The sequence below is a fragment of the Pyxicephalus adspersus genome, chromosome 11 (genome assembly GCF_032062135.1).
Source record: "Pyxicephalus adspersus chromosome 11, UCB_Pads_2.0, whole genome shotgun sequence".
NCBI lineage: Eukaryota > Metazoa > Chordata > Amphibia > Anura > Pyxicephalidae > Pyxicephalus > Pyxicephalus adspersus.
In genome coordinates this window covers 14,886,657-14,906,776 of record NC_092868.1, presented here as the reverse complement: position 1 = coordinate 14,906,776, position 20,120 = coordinate 14,886,657, and the positions used below count along the sequence as shown (strand labels likewise).

Genomic DNA, 20,120 nt, shown 5'->3' with positions numbered 1-20,120 from the left:
TATAGCCAACTACATAGTTGGGACTTTTAAGGCAGTTCACATACACTATGGGTATGTTTTAAAATGACAATTTTTATTGTACTACCAAATAGAAAACACATATCTAAGGAAACATATATGAAAAAAGGTCCAGATTCACATCACCTACAATAATATGGTAGGTGTGTATCTTAGACCCAAAGTCAAAACATTTTCAACAAGACAAAGGTTCAGACTTATGATATTGTTACAGATCTTTTGACAATCCAACGTGTATGCGAAACGCATCAGATTGTCAAAAGATCTTTAACAATATCATGTCTGAACCTTTGTCTTGTTGCAAATGTTTTAACTTTGGGTCTATGATACACACCTACCATTTATACCACCTACCTTTTTTATACATGTTTACTTAGACATGTGTTTTATATTTGGTAGTACAATAAAAATTGTTGTTTTAAACCCTACATATAGTGTATGTGAACTGCTTTAAAAGTCTGCTATGTAGTTGATTATATGTCTTTTTTACAAGAAACACTTGTGAGGACACACATGTAAAAGAATGACAAGAATGCTTTATTTGATGCAACAGCATGTTCACAAGGCCCCGTGTTTAAAAAACAGAAGAAAATGCAAACCAGCAGGACCCTTGATTTTCAGCTCCCACAGCAGTCTTTAAGGACTTTTTCTAAAATAGAACCTGGCTGGGTTCTTATCCACTATGGAGTGGTCTTAATGTTGCACTTAATCAAGTATAATAAATAAAGCTTCAACAAGTGGCCTTTATATTTAAAAAAATAACTCGGACTGCTAATAAAGCTAAATAAACAGTCAAGTAATGACCTATCATTGGGCCAAAAATATGGGACGCATACAGAATGTAAACTTGCTTATTGTAAAATGAATAATGTAATGTAGCATGCAGAAAAATGCCAAAATAAACCACATTATGAAATGTTCATTTTTACACATCCATACTGCAGGCTAACGATTTTTACAGTTTAAAAATGAATGGGAATTCTGTTCTGCTGGCATACAAGGATTCTTTTCTTCATAAATATTCTGTACTTGTACTGTGTCCACATTTAATGTTTATTATTTTTAGGAATGTGAAGTACAGTCATGCCTGTTTTTTACACTGATAAATTGCCATAGGAATGCCCCAAAAGACCTTGTTGAAAGGGCTACAGTAAATATATAGAATAACTGCAGAGTGAGGGCTCATTCAGTTTTACTGCATGGTCATGCATTTCATGCAAAATATCATGATCTACAATGTTACTAGTTTATATCTACTAGCACTGCTGAATCTCAGTGCAAATAGAAATGTAGCATTTTTTGGGGGTCGTGTTATACGCCCAGTATTGTACTGTTCCTCCTGCCTGTCAGATCTCGCTATTGTGCGAGAACTGAGAGGCAGATGGAACAGTACAGTACTAGTTCTAATGAATGAATGGGCGCGTTCCTTTAATGAATGGACGTGTTCTAGTGGAGAGCCAATCCAGGCTCTCCACTGGAGAGCCAATCCAGGCTCACGTCCTCCTGTGCAGGCTTGCGTTGCTGCACAGGAGGACTCACGCAAGCTGCACAGGACGCCGGACGTGAAGGAGGACTCGCGGGGACGCCGGACGTGAAGCATACTGCAGGTAAGTGCTGGTACCCGGCGTATAAGACGACCCCCGACTTTGGCACAGATTTTTCGGGGTTAAAAAGTCGTCTTATACGGCGGAAAATACGGTATATATATATATATATATATTTATTTATATATAAGCAGTAATTAGAATTTCGTCTTGTTTCTTTATATATTACACACCAAGGTGAATTTAATCTCTGCATGACTTATTTCATGCATCTGTTAAATGTTTACATCGTAGAATGTTCTCACTATTACCATGTATTGCTTAATGGAATGTTTGGAATGTTTTTCCACGTATTTACTTTATTTGCCCTGATGGTGCTTAACAATTTCTAAAGCGTCCTTCTAACCAAATATAATATATTACATTTTAGAATGCCAAAGACACTACCCTTATGTTACCCTTTTTAAGTAATATTGTAGCCTGAGTGTCTTTCATGTTATGTTCAGGAGCTCAAGAAATATCATTTTTTTAATAGTTTATAGTATTTATTATTAGAAGTGTAGAAGATGTTCAGAAGTATTCATTTTGGGTAAAAAAAAATGTACAGCTGTTGCCTTTCTCCCTTCATCTTTCAATTAAATAAATAGTGGTGTCTGTACATTGCTGCTTTGTTTCTTCTGTTATGGTGACTGAAAATGGTCACTTTCCAATGACTACAAAAGCATATATACACACATTTTTAGTCTTAGCAATGTATGTTCCTACTGTTGGTCAGTAGATCAGATACTGCAACTTATAATCTAAACAGGGATGTCAAACTGTGGCCCGGGGGGTCAAATCTGGCCCCAACATCCTTTTTTTGGCCCCCAAAGGAATCCTAAAAAATAACTGCAGCTGGCCCGCCTCAGAAGACTACAAATAGAGAAAGAGGCATATGATTTTTTCTTAAATAAATTAAAAAAAAATTTATGCCACTTTCTCTATTATAAGCTTGTTCCAGATTGAATGTGAAGCAAAACCTCTTTGTTTCCATATGAAAAGGGTTTATATTTAATGGGAAGGAAAAAATTCCTTAATTATTTTAATACATTTAGAGGTTGGCCCGTTTTTAATTTTAGCCCTCTGTGTATTTGAGTTTGACACCCCTGAACTAAAGCATGGAAACTCACTGTAATGCAGGCTACTTCAAATATGGTGATGCTGTGGTGTGCTCACTGCTTCCTCACAACAGCAAAGTGTTCAGAGGTTGAGATACTACATGCACCATCCCTCCTGTGGTCACCCTTATGGAATGAATGTGAATGGTACTAAAGCTGCATACACACTTCCAATTTTTATCGTTGGAAATGAACGACGAACGAACGACGAACGATCGATTGGGCAAAAATCGTTTGTAAAAAAAGTAACCAACGACGCCGACGAACGAGGATAGTCGTTGGAAATGAAGACCGGACCGGCGGATCAGATTGGACGACGATCGTTGACCATCTATCGTGTGTACGGTCGATCAGTGATCGTCCATGGTCTGAGCATGCGCGGTGAACGAACGTTCGCTCACTTCCTGTGGTGCACGTCACTTCCTGTATCGTTCAAACGATCGCATCTAGTGCTATACGATCGTTCGCAGATATCGTGCAGGATCGTTCGTCGTTCGTTTACCAACGATAATAATTGGAAGTGTGTACGTAGCTTTAGAGCTTCAGTGCTGCCAACTGTCACCTGCTTTGAAATATTAAAACACTGGTTCATTAGGAGTATGGCAGAGTGACTGCCAAGGTACCAACTATCGGGAGGCATCTGGGAACTGCTGTTCCCGCCATCTTTCTGAACAAGTCCTAGGTGTTTACATGTACAGTGCAGATTTAAAATAAATTATGAAATAATATAAAATGTAATAAAATGTTAGTTTATTATTGACAAAAATATGTTTTTTTTTATTTTATTTTTTATAATGAATTAATTTATAATTCAAATAACTACATTTTCCTAATAAAGTTATGACATCATGGCCCTGTTTTATTATCATGATCTCTTGACACAGAAGGGGACTGCACACTTTCTATCAATGCTTTCCAGCTTTCTTTTTGAAATGGCAGGTGGTATATTTTAGCTATAGACCTATAAACCTAATATTCTAATTACCCAAACAAACTAATGCAGGGGGATTTTCCCTCTGGGAAGATATTCCCACTGGCATTTTCTCCCTCTACTCCTGTACTTTAGGAGCAATCACCCAACAGTCATGAAGAAAGGACATTACTGGGACATGACACAGTGCTTTTGTGCCTCTCTTAGTATAGCCCACAGGACAGGACTGCTGTTGTCCTAAAGGATTATGGAGCATGTACCTGATCCCCGGCCTGTACTACAAGTTATTTCTTGAGCACAGTTTCCAAAGTGAATTTACACCTTATTTCTACTTCTTTCACTGCTTATACTCATCTTCCCTTACCTCGTCTGCATCCTCTTTTCCCTACCAAAGCTAAAAGGCCTTGTGTAAGCCTTAAATTGGTTGAAAGTACAAAGTATTTCAGTTTTTCAGCTCCAGCAGGTGAGCAGAGTAGCACAGGAAGGTATAAGTATAAGCAATGAAAAAAAAGATCAAATCCCCTGTTTTTATTAGAGTTTAGACCGCAAAGAAGAGAGGTAAAAAGTAGAGAAGGTAAAACTCATAGCTTTTTATGCTATACAGCGTGAATTGTGAGCTGCTAAATTGTGGGAAAAACTATGACACATGCTCTACAGCAGGGGTCCCCAACCCGAGGTCTGTGGCCCATCCAACAGCTGGATCCCGCTTGGGCTAACCGTGTCCCCTGTAAGTATCGCAGGCTAACCGTGTCCCCTGTAAGTATCGCAGGCTCAGGGCGGTGAATGGATTGTGTCTCTGGAATGGGCGCGTTCTGGCATCATGATGTCACTCGGGGGAAAGTTTTTTCTCCTTTGAGCGACACACGGCTCCCCACGCATGCACGGTCCGGAGTCTGTAAGTTTAGTGATCCGGTCATAAAATGTTGGGGACCACTGCTCTACAGGACAACTCAAATATTTGTTATACTTGATGAGGTGTCGGGACCCTGTCCATTATTTTGCACAGGGTACAGAAAAGTTTAACTACAACCTTGTACTTTTTTGTTTGAAAGACCTATCACTTGAATTGTCACTTCTTCATGCAAACATTCATTATGCTATGTACGATGCTGGATACCCTGTACAGGCTCCAGTTACTGAAGGCTCCCAACTTGTCACAGCTTCACCTTAGCCAGCATTTCTTTTTTTGACACTGAAGTTGAAGAGATAATCCACAAATCTGAAACCCTTCACATTCTGGTAAGTCAATGCTAATGGTATAAAGTATAAACACATTGAAACTAGTTTATTGATTTATTTATTTTTGATAAAATTAAATCTCTTCTTTCAACAATAACTCATGCATTTCTGTAAATTTGCATTGTAAATAGATATAAAGAATGATTTCTTATTTTTCTGTTTCTTTCTGTCTTGGGAGAAAAAAAGTGCAAATCCTCTATGGCTTTCTATAATGTTCATTTGGTTTTATGCTACACCTGCTGGTGTCTCCATAGCAATACATAATATCCAAACTCCAAGATGGCTGCACATGAACCAGTCTGTCATTCTCCACGTGTTTGCACTGGAAAAGGGGTGAGACCTTGACTAATAAATTGTAATTGTAGTAACAAACAACCAAAATCATTGCCAATCTAATATATGAAAATATTGACTAGGCATTATCCTCTAAAATATAAATGTCACTAAATGATATTACTTGTTGTATAATGTGTTTCTTGGAGAATAACCAAATACTTTACTTACCATAAATGCTGGTTTAGAACGGACCAGCCTGGCTCTTCCCTAGCTGTCATAGCAAACATCCATCACCTCCATTTTCTTTAGCCCACCTAGTGCTCCCATGGTTTATAAGGGTATATAACTAGTTTTTGTGGATATTGCTTATAAACTAAGGGGTCTACTCTACCTATGTAGTAGTGAATCTGACATTCACTGAGTATTAGCTGGTGAAGAATCTTCCAGGTCAGTGTGTTTCAATAAAAACTGATTCTCCACCAGAGAGTGGTTCCATGAATGTCAGATTCACTGCTTTATAAATAGACCCCTTAGAGTCTAAGTATGGCAACGATAAAACTCCTTGCTGCTGCTGAGTTAGAATCCTTGTTTTGTTTCATCTTTGGTTGCTATGGGCAATGATTTAATTTTTTTAGATTAAAAATTAAAACATATTTTTTAAAACTCTGTAGCTCCTTGATCTATACAGCACTATTGTTTTTGTATTGTCCTAAACTGTTATTCTACCGGTATATGAGTATCTAATACTGTATCAGAATACTTTGTAAATATACAGAAAGATGGAGTCTAATGTGTGCATCTAACAGTATTGTTGACACAATACTGTTACTGTTAAGGGGAACACATAATATGTAATTTACAGAAACTAACTTAATAGCTGCTTGAGTTGTGGAGTAAAGTGCACAATCTATATATTCTTTTGCATGTTACATCTGATATGTCCAAAACAGATAAGCACTCCCATATTGATAGATTTCAAAATAATTCCATAATGAGACATAACTAGACAGCAGTCTACACACATTATTTTGAACAGAATGATGTGTGGACCTAAACAGGGCTTTATCACATGTATTAGCTTCCAAACACGTCATTCTGTTTAAAAGCATATGTTTACGCTTCTGTGTAGTGCTTTTATTAATATTATAGACCAAACAGACTGGGTTTTGTTAATATTTGAGTTTTTTGGACCTGCCAGTCCTATATACATTGATGCATTCTGTAAACCTGCATCTCCTCCTGTTAGAAATCCAAACATGAACCAAAAAGTGAGTTTTGGGTCAAAACAGAAATGTTTGACCGAAAATTTTCCAGTAAAGATGTAGCAAAAAGACTTTTTGAAAGAGCTTTTGATTGGTTTAAATAGTTTACCAGGCTAGTAAATGAAATATAGATTTGTTGCTGCAAAGTTTATTAGGAAATATCGCTATGAATATTGGTTCGGCAATAAAAGCTATGATTTTAAACTCGTGCTGCAGATGTTAGGCATCTATGAACTAAATGTGCTGCTACCCAAAGACTTTAAACAAAGTCCTTGCATAATTTTGTGATGAATTACATAAACGTAAACACAAATTGTAGCTCTGGCATGTTTCAGAAGCTCTGGGTAAAGAGAAGAACTTATAATTAAAAAAAAAGGTCCAAAATTAGGAACTACAGTAAAAATGAATCTACTTATTAAGGACAGTCAGTTCAGAATTTAAGGATGGAACAAGGGGGATTGAAATGTACCTTGGTATAAGGTCTGCTTATGTGCTGTCACCTGCACCCCACAAATAAATTCGGCTAAGTAAATAAGGAAGAATTTGCATTTTCATGCAAGGTCTGCTTTAGGGGGTAAAAGTAACTAAACAGTAATCACAAAATATTAAAATAAGGACAACATACCGTCCTAAAATTGAATATATACAGTATACACATCATCACTGTCCTTCCTACATAGCTCAAAAGAAAATGAGGATTCCTTGCGTTTCAAAGAGATAGGCTGCCCTTTCTTTACAGATTAGTGAATCTCTGACCTAGAACATGTAGACAGCATAAAGTTTCAAAGTCTTCAGACTTTGCTGGTCACATGCTTGTTCCAGGCCAATAACAATCAAAAACATGCTAAGTTTGGAATGAAAGCTCTGAAGCATACCTCTTAAAAGCCAAGTCTACAATGACAGCTCCCATATTTCTGCCTTTAGGGTTCACATTTACAATTTGTGAGTAGAGACAGGTAAATCATACTTCTATGTCTCAGTTGTCAACCTTGAATTCTGAATTGTTGTAAATAAAAAATGTCCATCTATAGTTATTATAGTAAAGCCAACATTGTCTTGTCAAAATTAAATACATTATTATATTGCCAATTTCCTATACACTCAAAATGTAGGTGGTTTCTTCCTTTAAAGATTTCTAATACTTTTACATCCCAGTGATCAATTGTACATTGAGAATGATGGTTCATAGCACAGACTTATCCTAATATGTATCATTAATCCAACCTGCATCACACAGTTTTTCACTTTTTAGTGAAAACTATGAAAAAAATAGGATTAGTAAATAATATACACATAAAAGAATCCCTGTTTTATCATAGAAGCAGAGTCACGTCCCAAAAAGAGCAATACAAAATACATTTTTGAACAAGAGAGTTCCAAAGGGGGACTTTTAAGGGCTAAATCAATATTTTTAAAATCAATAATTGTATTATAACCAAACAAAAAAAAACAATGAATTTAGTGGTAGAGAAACAAAACATAATACTTACTGGTAAAGACAGATCCCTTTCATCCCGGAATTCAGGTAGTGTTTCCAAGCAAAAAATGACTATGGAGATGAGGATGACCATAACAGAGATAATGGCAATAATTCGAGCTGCAGATGAACTGTCTGGGTGTTCAAACAGGAGCCAAACTTGCTTCATGAATTCACATTCCGGAAGAAGTCTTACCTCTTCTTTGGGAAAGCCCTCATCTTCCCTAAATTTACTGATCACTTCGTCTCCAAGCTGGTAAAACATGAGCTCCTCCATAAAGACATCTAGGGGTACATTTGCAGGTCGACGCAATCGACCTCCTGACTGGTAAAAATAAAGTATTGAGTCAAAACAAGGGCGATTCCGGTCAAAGAAGTATTCATTCCTTAAGGGATCAAAGAATCGCATTCTTCGCCTTGGGTCTCCCAACAGGGTATCAGGAAACCGACTCAGTGTCCTTATCTGGGTCTCAAACCTCAATCCCGAAACATTAATCACAACCCGCTCACAGCAGTCTTTTTGGCGACAGAGCTCATACTTCTTTTCCTCATGGACCATCATGAGGTTGGAGCTCCCAATTACTTCCTCCCCGTGCTCCATGACTGAGATCAAACAACAGTCCTCAGAATAGTCTCAAACACAACAATATATCCATAGCCCCCTAAGTCCTGGCTTTCTACAGTCTTCTTCCGTCAGAGTTTTCACATTCTTTTGTGCAGAATTACTTTTTTCCCTTTTCTTCAAATGGCGGTGACTGAAAAATTTCCCTCTCCTTAGCAACGAAGAATTAGTTTACATGTTTGATTGACCTTGTCTTAAAGTTTATCTTTCCAACTTTATAAAGTTTTCTTATGAAGTTCCAGTGGAGATTTCTTTTTGCAATGAGCTTACACACCAGCCTTCTCTCCCAAGTCTTTTCTCTGTTTTGTGATTCTGCCTACCCTGCTTAAGGGATTAACGTTATGTCACATTCTCTCTCTTTCTCTCTCTATGTCTGTATACTTCTTTCCAGACCTTCATACTAATAGCAGCACTTCAATCTGTGCTGTAAACACACTCGCTGAGCTCAAGGTATCGAGTTCTCTCAACTGGATAAGCTAACAGTTCCATGCAAAATAAAAATACACATCTGAGACTCCTCCTTTCCAACTCCCCTTCCCTGCTAATGTCCAGGAACCCACTGAAGGCTGTAGGTCAGGCCGGCCCCGAAAAGCATCACTGTGCAGCCACTAAAAATAATATCTTGCTAGTTAGTCTGCTTACAGCAGACTAGTTATTAGACATCAAATGCTTTTAGTAATCCCATGCTGCCAATATATTTTAAAATTATTTCCAGGGACATGTCTCTGGTGAAGTAATAAACCGAACATATTATCTAGGAAGGTCATAGTGCAATACAAACCCTCTATATGCAGTATTTGTGCATCTGTGATCAAGAGTACCTGAAGTTAAAACTTTTTTGGATAAAGTGGGGAGGGGTGAGAACCTCATGATTTTAAGTCTTAATATAAAGATTCGCTATGTTTGTCCTGAACATAAAGAGAGTGGTGTGTGTTGTTAGCAAAAAAGAAGAGTAAATCTTTTATTTTTTTTTTACCTTGGGACATGTTTCCTCTGACTTCTTGTCATGACAGGAAGTGAGGGGAAATCTCAACAATTGAACAGACAGAAAAAACTAAATCTGACAAATGTATTACCCATTCCATACTAAAAAAAGGTTTTTCTTTGGGTACTTTATTAGGCTCAGTTAACTAAACTTACTAAAAAAAAATTCAAAAAATGTAAAGCAAGAATACAAGGATGTACAGCAAATTGATATTTAGTCCCTGGTATATGCCAAGTAGTTTTACCACCTTATGGTTTTTAGTGTTTCTCTAGGCTTGGCTTTCTGGGTCTCTGCACCCGATGCAGCTATGGAGGCCTGCTCTTTTCAGAAGCTTACTATAACACAATGTGCTACTTAAACAACAACTGTGCCTAATTTTCTTTCTGTAAACCAGCCTTTCTCAAACTTTCTAACATGTGGGAAGCCTTGAAATAACTTCAGGGAACTCTTACTATAGTTACTATAATCACAGCTCTCAATCTATTAGCATGGTAGTCAATAGAAAGAATGTTTCAATACATTGTTGTAATACATCGTTGATCAATGGGAAGAATGCAACCTATACAGACAGCCAAACATAATATTGATGTCATTTGAATTGACCTGAGAGGCACAAATTGCTTATCCCTACCAACCTTTGCTGGAACCACAAAACTCTGATTGAAACACTACAGTAAAATGAAATAAGAATGTTGATTTCAACACCCAGTAGTGCCTTTTGTACATTACATATATCCTCCAATTTGTAAAGCAGGTCAGATACACCTATACATTTTACCACATATCAATGCATATCAACATAGGTAAGTCATTGTTTAAATGCTAGTTTATATCTGTGCAATGTTCACATTCATTGACCATTTGCATTGATTAGTAAATGTCTTTTATAGGGCCTATTAGTGACAATGGCACTGATGTAATCACAATATTATTGCCAGTAAATGCTTATAAAACATGTGAATCCAGCATAAAACCTGGGATGTTCTGATATTAAAACACTGACTCCATCTCAGAAGAAATTAAAAATGACCACAGGACACATATTGGTTAATGCCCACATCAGCTATATTGGGAAAATAAGGCTCAAACCTCAGAATGTACAAATTTTTGGAGCTTGTTTCTTTATTGCTTGCCTGTAATTTAAAGAATCTTACTAGCAAAATCATTTGCAGAACTGTAGGATAAAAGGATACAGGGAGATCTTGAGGGGTGTAAGCACACTTTTTGTAGTTCTATAAAGTTTAATTAATTTAAAATTTCCTTTGTGTGGTAATAATTTAAATGAAAAGAAGCTTTGCATATCAAGCAGGCTGCATGCTGTCTCCAACAGTTCATTTGGGATATGTTTTTATTAACAAAGTCAACAAACTTTACTTGTGAGCAAAGTTAACACTTCTGATCTGCATGTATGTTTCAGATCAGTAACCACAATGTGCTAAAGATACTACATCAGCATGACAGCCAGGAAACTAACCTTTTCCAATGGAGATGGTAATATGGCAGCAGACATATTTCTTCAGTACAGGTTGGAAGCTTTTTTCCGAAACTGAAAAGATATTCCTAAAATATAAAATTTACCATTTAGAGTAATTAAACAATTGTGAAAATCGTGGCCAATTTTAAAGTAAAAGAGTTTGATAAGTACCTTGGGTTAAAAATATTCAGAAACTTCACAAGTAAAAAAAGTTTGGAAATGATTGATCTAAATGTTATCATTTATGTTGCAACTTCCTGGGTTAAAAAGCTACTGATTCTATTCTGAAATACTAACAGCAGATGAATATTGAACTACTGAAAAATTGCATAAGCATAACTAACAAATACTAATGGGCAAAAATTTTGACACGGCGGTCTAGCATTGATAACCTGCAATAAAATGCAGTTATTGGCAAGATCCCAAGTAGGAAACTTTGAGTAGATTTAAAAAATGTTAAACAGTAAGACCTAAGAGTACCAAATAAAATGAAAAAAAAATACTACCTACATTTTAATGGATTAGTAATTACACACAACATAATATTGTTATAACAAAGCATTGAAATATAATATTTTTATTACAAAAATATATCCATATGAAAAAATATTATAGGGTAAACCTGTCACAAACAAGAATAATAAGTGTATCAGAAAAAATCATTAATAGATTTATAGAAACAAAAAATTTTAACTTTAAAAATCTAAACTTTTTATGTAAAAGCTGATCTTAGCACCACCCCTCATATCTAATAAGCCTTATATTGGTCTTTATTGTAGTCTCACAAACTAATAAAGAAGTTCAGTAACTTGGATAAGGCAAGGCCAAGCTTGACCCGCAAATGAAACGGTTTTATTTCCATAAATATAATTTACACTTGTCTTGTTCCACAATATGTCTCATTTATCCAGCACATTGTATATCAAGTAGTAGTTAGTTGCATTTCAATGTACTTGTTCCATCTTCCTAAAAAGATGTTTCCAAACTGGGGTATTTCCCCGCACTGGTAGAACTAATAAGGCAGTTTGGAAAGTTGTGAAATGTCCTCCATATTACAGGAACAAGTCCAGATGAATGCCACTAACTACTACTTCATGTTTCAAAACTAATTTTCATAGATGGTAACTCCCTCCTATGCTTTTTTTCTATCATATCCTCAATTTAAATTGCTCAGGTTTCTTAGCAGTAAATGTTCCTAATTAATTTAGTAGAGTACAGTACAATACAGTAAATAATGAACACAGCACTGTACACTACAAGGATATCAGAGGATGCAGTGTCTGGATGCTTTCCTATAGGTCATAGACATCTAAAGAGACCTTTAGAAAGTCAATCCACCCACATCTAATGTTTCAGTTTAGCCATAACTCGGGCTGGTGAGTTAATCACTTAATGACTTCTTAAGTCTTCATATCAACCTTTCATCATTGTTACAGGTTCCATCAGAGAACACTCCCCAAGCATAATTAGAGTCCTGCCACTATGTGTTTAATTTGAAGGGTGGCATATCTGAAGGGTGATATGGTCAGAGACAAATGCCCTGTGATCAAGGGGTGAGGTGGCCAGGGAAGGATGCTCTGTGTTGGGATTAAGATGTTCTGCACTGGGATGGTGGAGTAGATGGGAGGGAATATGATGTGATTGGGAAGGAGGGAAAAGGGGTGTTCAAGCATAAATGCCATGCACGGGCTAGTTTCTATGTTACATAGCTCTTGGGGCTTTCAGAGGATCCCTCCACCATTCTATATTAATCTAGAGTGTAGTGATCACAAGTATGTCATATACATCTCAGGAGTACATAATTCAAAAAGTGCAGAGCTCAATTGTGTGTAATGCACAGAGCACAGGGTTTTGGGATGCCTATCACCCAGAGCTCAAGAATAAATAATGTACACGCAGGATTCAAAGATAAATAATATACATAGTACAGGTGTCAGGGGAAATTCTTATGCATTCCACACTGGACGTTTGTGGGCAGCATGATTTTGAGTGTTAAAGAGAATACTTCTTGTTGCATTTTAAATTTTTACAGCTTGTATACACTTTAAATCTGGGGATATCAAGGTGTGATTCATCAAGAGGAGAGGAAAGCTTTAAAACACACTATGTGGCATTGAACAAAATTTTATATGTGGAGGTTAAAAAGTTTAAAAGCTTGTAAATCAAGTTCACTATTATAAAATTTGGAAAACACAATTCACCCACAAAGTGGGTGACATGCCCCAATGAGTATTCAATCATAACAGAGTGGTATTTCTTTATTGGATGTCATAATAAAACAGCAAATATTCTAAATATCTGTACTCGAAACATAATAGTAGAAAGTGTTACAAAGTGCTTACAAATAAAGATTTATGAGTTATTTATCTTTTCGATTTATTTTGGGAATCCACATTTTGCCAGAATTGTAAATAGAAAAGAGTTTCAGGTACAAGGTCTCCTTTCAATGTCTGAGAATGATACGACTGCCATTATTAGCATCCCACTTGGTGAAGCCGGCATGTCTGATGGTGCATAAAATTAGATGAAAATGACATGATTATGATGCACTGATTGCCAGAGTTTACAAGTGTTGCAAGTAGGCTAAGCACAGAATTAGTGGACCAAAGTGGCATGTTCTAAAATATGATGCGTAACATTCTGATACACAGCTTTTCCTTCTAAGGGCACGGCATAGAAAACAAATATTCCAGTTATACATAGACACTGTTGAGTTGATTTGCCTTGTTCCTTACAACACCAATTACTGCAGTTGATATAGTTTATTCGGACTTTGCTAAAGCATTTGACACAATACCCCACAGACGGTTAATAGGAAGTTAGGGTTTATATGTTTAGAAAATTAAATCTGTAAATGGATAGAACTGGCTTAAAGACCGCATGCAGAGAGTTGTAATTAATGATTCATACTCTGAATGGTCTAAGGTTATTAGTGGTGTACCCCAGGGTTCAGTGTTGGGACGTTTACTGTTTAACATCTTTATAAACGATATAGAGTTTGGGATTAAAAGTACCGTTTTCTGTGTTTGCAGATGACACTAAACTATGTAATAGAATTATGTCCATACAGGATGTCTATAATCTACAAGACCTGGATGTACTGTTTGATTGGGCAGCCAAGTGGCAAATGACATTTAATATACATAAATGTAAAGTTAAGCACTTGGGGGCTAACATGCATGCTTCATACTGTCTAGGGGGAAAACATTTGGGGGAGCCAGAAATGGAAAAGGATCTGGGGATTCTGGTAGATCATAGACTTAACAACAGCATGCAATGCCAAGCTGCAATATCTAAAGCTAGCAAAGTACTTTCTTGTATTATTGGAGGAATAGACTGCAGAGATGGAGACATAATCCTGCCCCTGTACAAAGCATTGGTCAGACCACATCTGGAATATGCAGTCCAGTTTTGGGCTCCAGTTCACAAAAAGGACATTGTTTAATTGGAGAGAGTGCAGAGAAGGGCAACTAAACTAATAAAAGGAATGGAGGAGCTCAGCTATGAGGAGAGATTAGCTGAACTGAATCTATTCTCCCTTGAGAAGAGACGTTTAAGGGGGGATATGATCACTCTGTATAAATATATAAATGGTCCATATAGGGAACTCTCTTCCCCATTATTCACTTTGAGATCATTACAAAGAACAAGAGGGCAGTCTTTGCTTCTGGAGCAAAACAGCTTTAAACTGAGGATAAGGAAGGGATTCTTCACTGTAAGGTCTGTGAAAATGTGGAATCGGCTCCCTCAGGAAGTAGTTTCAGGAACTACTATAGATTGCTTTAAGAAAAAGCTGGATGATTTCCTAGCAGCACAGAATATAACTTGGTATTAAAATTTTAAAGTAATAACAACTGAGAGTATTGATCCAGGGAGCATCTGATTGCCTCATGGGATCAGGAAGGAATTCTTTTCCCTGTTGGAGCAAATTGAACCAGGGTTTATAAGGGTTTTTTTGACTTTCTCTGGATCAGCTACCTCTGTAGGGTTTTATCTGGAATATGTTTATTTACCTTGAGGTTGAACTTGATGGACATGTCTTTGGTCAACCTATGTTACTACAAATTCTGCTTCGCTTTAGCTTCATACTGCCCCCCACAATAACTTCAGCTGTAGTGTCCCCTGCAGAAACTTTATCATATGTCCCCACTGTCCTCCAATCTAGACAACTGTTTGTCTCTCACAGGAGTATTATGTTGCTTAAAATTTTGGCCTGCAATGGCACATAGCTGGTCATCATTTCTGGCATGCATTATAACCTACAACTTCCTCCCACTGTGGTATCCTATTGGTTGCTGGTTGGCTCCCCTACAAGGCTCCAGGATGTTGTAATTATGCTGCAGCACTGGCAAATGTAAACTCTATTAGGATTTTAAATCCTGTCAATTGTAATAAATCTGAACTGTAGGGTTTTCTAAAGTCTTCCATAGTTGTACAGTGTTCTATTCCGTACCAAAATCTCTTACTGTTTCCACTGCACATTGGAAGCTGAGCAAGTCACATAGAGCTTGCTCATTGCCTCAGTAAAAGGCATCAGACATCATCTAGCCCCTTCTCCTTAGCCCTGGCCCACCCTTTTTTTTATTTCAGTTCAGTTTTTTTCTTTTTTTCAGAAAGCTATGTACAACACTCTGTCAGTCCCTCCTACCTGCCTGTGTTACATAAAAATCACACTTAGAAGCACAGGACCATGTCCAATCCTTGATCCTGGCTCTGGTCTATATAGAGGGCCTGGGCCCACCTACCTCTCATGATTGATGAAGGACCCTATGTGCACAGGGGCTTGTTTGCCATTGTGACCATTCCAGTCCCTGGTTCCTACCTACCTAAAGCTCCATCCATTTTGCCCACACCTATGTCGACCCCTTCAGAACTTAGATCAACTACCCTCTACACCTATCTCTTAAACCTCTTCAAACTTCAGATAAGCCCCTCTTTCCTCCTTCATGTTTTCTCAAAACCTCCTTTTCCTCCCAGATCTTTGCATTGAGTGTCAAGGAGCACAATGAGGCAGTCGTTCATAGACTGCTAATCTGCCATGGAAGGTACCACATGACCAGATATAGGATGTGGGGATAGACGTCCTCACTTTCCTGTAATGGGGTCATGATGGTCTGAGATTAGAGATCTGCGATGCAAGAAAATAAAGAAGTACTGCAGAAACTAAATACTAAAAACAGGAGAAAATGATAAAATAATAGCACAAACCCAAAATATATATTTTACTTTTAAAAAAAGTGGCAATGAAGAAAGGATAAAAAGTCTATATATATAAAATCGGATGTATGTATATATGTATGTATGTATGTATGTTCACCCATCACTTTTCAGACATTTCAATCATACATATGACTGAGACTCATGTGAGTGCACCAGTCATCTTTGTACAGCGCTGTGCTATATGGCAGAGCTATATTTTGTATGTATGTATGTGTGTATGTAATCACAAGGAAATGAATGGAGACATTTTAACCAAACTTGCTATGTTCCACCATCACTCGGAAACGCATAGAGACATTTCAACCAAACTTGCTAGACATATGACTCAGACTCACGTGAGTTCACCGCTGATCTTTGTACAGCACTGTGGTATATGTCAGAGGTATATTTGCATGTATATATGTATGTGTGTATGTATTGCTCAGTGACAGTGTGCCTTTTGCTTACATACTTTTTTTTGGACTCTTTTACATATTTTTGGCCTGTAATAATGTCTTCGAGAAAACATAGGGCAATACGACAGGAATAGAAGACTTGCCACGCTGCTCAAGAGAGCTACTACATCTAGAGCTTCAGAGACAGTACAACAGCGTGAGACCTGGCTACAAGATAACAGAGATAGAGCTACTACATCTAGAGCTTCAGAGACAGTACAACAGCGTGAGACCCGGCTACAGGATAACAGAGATAGAGCTACTACATCTAGAGCTTCAGAGACAGTACAACAGCGTGAGACCCGGCTACAGGATAACAGAGATAGAGCTACTACATCTAGAGCTTCAGAGACAGTACAACAGCGTGAGACCCGACATCAAGAAATGAGAGAACGATCTACTACATCTAGATCTTCAGAGACAGTACAACGGTGTGAGACCTGAGTACACAAAATCAGAGAAAGAACCATATGATCACGGACTGCACAACGTTTTAGCTTAGCATTGGAAGGATTCTACTATGATCCACATAAAGACTGCTCGAGGCATGGGAGTGCTACTATCGGAAAAATGGAAATGGTTTGTAGTTACTGTCAAGCCAAGAAGTTTAAACTTGAGTCTCCCGGTATTTGCCGCAAAAAAGGTAAAGTCAAACTCTGCTACCTGGAAACACCACCACAAGAACTTTGGAATTACAAATCACCAAATACCTCAGAGTATTTGCTAAAATACCTTAATACCATCAGAAAATACAACTCATGTTTCCAAATGACATCATTCAGCGCCACATCAGTTGTTCAACAGCTCGGATTTCCATCCACATTCAGGGTGCAAGGGCAAATTTACCATAAAGCGGGATTGTTACTTCCGCTGCCAGATCAACCACCAAAACTATATTTTATTGAAAACAAACTAATAGAAACTGACCAGAGGTGCACCTACATCTGAGGAACAAAATTTCAGATTGTCTTAAAGTTACAAAGGATGTTTCATGAGCACAATATTCTTAATAAAACATTTAAAACAGCATTGGAACATATGCCATTAATTTAGGTTAATTTAATTGAATTGTCTTTTAATTTAATTGTATATTGTACTTGCATTTTTAAAACATGCAAAAAAAACATTTTTTATTTAACACTATAGGTTTATCTGATTCCTTTTCCCGTATATTATAAGATTGCAATAAATAAATACCCGGATAATCAGCTAGTATATATATATATATATATATATATATATATATATATATATATATATACATATGTGCATGAAAAAATATAATATAATATGCTGTATATAGAAGTGAAATACTGGCAGTTGGTGCCCTCTAGTGCTTGAAATTAGAATTATTAATAACAATTACAGAAAAAGACTGTTTTGTCCAGTCCAGGGTCATTTACAATTAGATCCCACTCTAAACAACTCTAAATAAAAGCCTCCAAGGTGACATCTAGCCCTATATTTTATCAAAAGGCTTAAAGGTTAGAGGGTATTTATAGGTTTATAACTTTTTTCTTATACTGTTTCCTTTTTCTGGCCACTATCATCACTGATCATCTGTGGCTTTTTGCAAGAGTATTATGGAGTAAGGGGGAACAGGGATGGTGAGAGGCGTTAGAATACTTTTCAGTTCAGAAAACATGGGAGGTGATTTAAAATACTGCATAGTATATAAAATGGGGAGTGTAGACATTAGTAATTCTACATAAAAAGCAGACAGCACACTATCTTCAGTAGTGCATAATAGCAATAATTATTGTCCCACTTACATTTCTGACTTGGTAAAAAAATACTCCTACTGCCGCTCTCCCTGCTCCTCCAATGACCTACTAATGACTTCCTCACTCATAACCTCATCGCACGCACGGATACAAGACTTTTCTAGAGCTGCCCCAACTCTCTGGAATGGTCTTCCTCATCCTATTTGGCTTGCTCCTACTTTCTGCTCATTTAAAAGAGCGCTCAAAACCCATTTTTTCAAACTTGCCTACCCATCTTCTAAACATTTTTTATATTCATATTATCTACTAGAACACCTGTTCGGACATATTTCTGTAAGTTACAGGTCTACAATTTAAAAAAAAAATTCATGAAAAACAGTGGATCACTTTTGGTACAGAAATCTAGACCTCAGTGTAACGCTTAGGTGGTTAATGTAGTGTAGGGGATAAAACAATTTGTGTGTTTAATGAATAAAAGAACAAAAACAACAAATTTCTTCCTACCAAAGAATTATGGAAATCCATGAGAATACTGAGAATCAATATAATATCCAATAATGGTGTAGATTGCTTTTATTAAAAATAAGTACAAATAAAACTGAAACAACTCCAAAAAAAATCAAACTCATGCTGGGAAAGCAGTGAATTTTTCCTTCACAGTGACCTTTTCATTTGATGGAATTTGGCATCATATAGTTAGGTCCTGGGTATATGATTAGATTCCTGAGCATCCTGCACCTGAGATTTGACATTTACGGTATAGATTTTAGAAACCAGTTTGAACCTTTTTTACATCTAACAGTCCATCTAAACTGGTGAATGGACCTGGATTTAGAACATTGAGCATTGATATATGCACAGAAAATTTGTATTTGGCACTGATTGAAGTTTGTGATATACATTGCAATATTGGGACATTTGTCATTATTTTTAATAATTTTTCATAGTGTTGCTTGTATCAATGTTAGAAATTATCCCAGAAGTATGCTGTTTTTGTAGCACAGGATCACATATCATTTTATATTATATGTAAGAATGATAAGAACAGTGAGACATGACCTGAGAGACACTGACAAAAATCTCAGAAATGTGCACAAGTGTGCATGGACCACTTGAATGTGAATGTGATAATTCCAGAAAAACAAGCAAAAAGACTGGGGAGAACAGGGTGAGGAAAAAGCAAAAGGAAAATATAAAAGCAGGGGAAGAACAAGAAGTTATATAGTCAATGGTAAAGGAGAAAGAGGGGAGGGAATAATTGATGTTGGGGGTCACAATTACTACAACAAAATTTACAAAGAGAAAACCAAGATAGTCAAGAGCGATGGAGTGAGTATAGTATCCAGGGGTTCCATACCTTCAAAGTTTTGGTGGTTATCAGTAAGACATGCCAGAGTCAGTTTGCTGCCAACAGTATACATTACTGTACTTTGCATTCACAAAGCCTTCTCATCCAGCAACTTCATGTCACAACAGAGCTTTTTTGTTTTGTTTTTAAGGTAAAAATATGGAATTCATGGTTAAAATAGTGCAAGCATATATAAGATTTCCAGCTACTGAGCAGGGATGCAGCTGGACCTGGGAAGCTCTTTGACTTCTGAACTGGATCACTGCATGGCTAACAGGCAAAAGGCTTTCCGCACCTCTTTCTAAGTACAGTATGTCAATAGGCTTTTAAATTTTGCATAGGGACAAGCCAACCAACCTATTTCTTCAGTGTAGTTGTTTCAAAGAAGCCAATGACTGCATTAACGACA

The 20,120-nt window shown here is 37.0% G+C and overlaps 1 protein-coding gene across 1 annotated transcript in view; it reads right to left on the bottom strand.

Moving 5' to 3' along the window:
* The window catches only part of KCNA7 (potassium voltage-gated channel subfamily A member 7), a 34,797-nt gene extending 25,550 nt beyond the window's left edge, over window positions 1–9,247 (bottom strand). Inside the window, exon 1 of the mRNA XM_072426495.1 lies at window positions 7,918–9,247. Within this exon, the coding sequence (XP_072282596.1) occupies window positions 7,918–8,505 (588 nt within the window). The 5' untranslated portion in view covers window positions 8,506–9,247. The remainder of the gene's footprint in view (window positions 1–7,917) is intronic.
* Window positions 9,248–20,120: the final 10,873 nt, after the last annotated feature.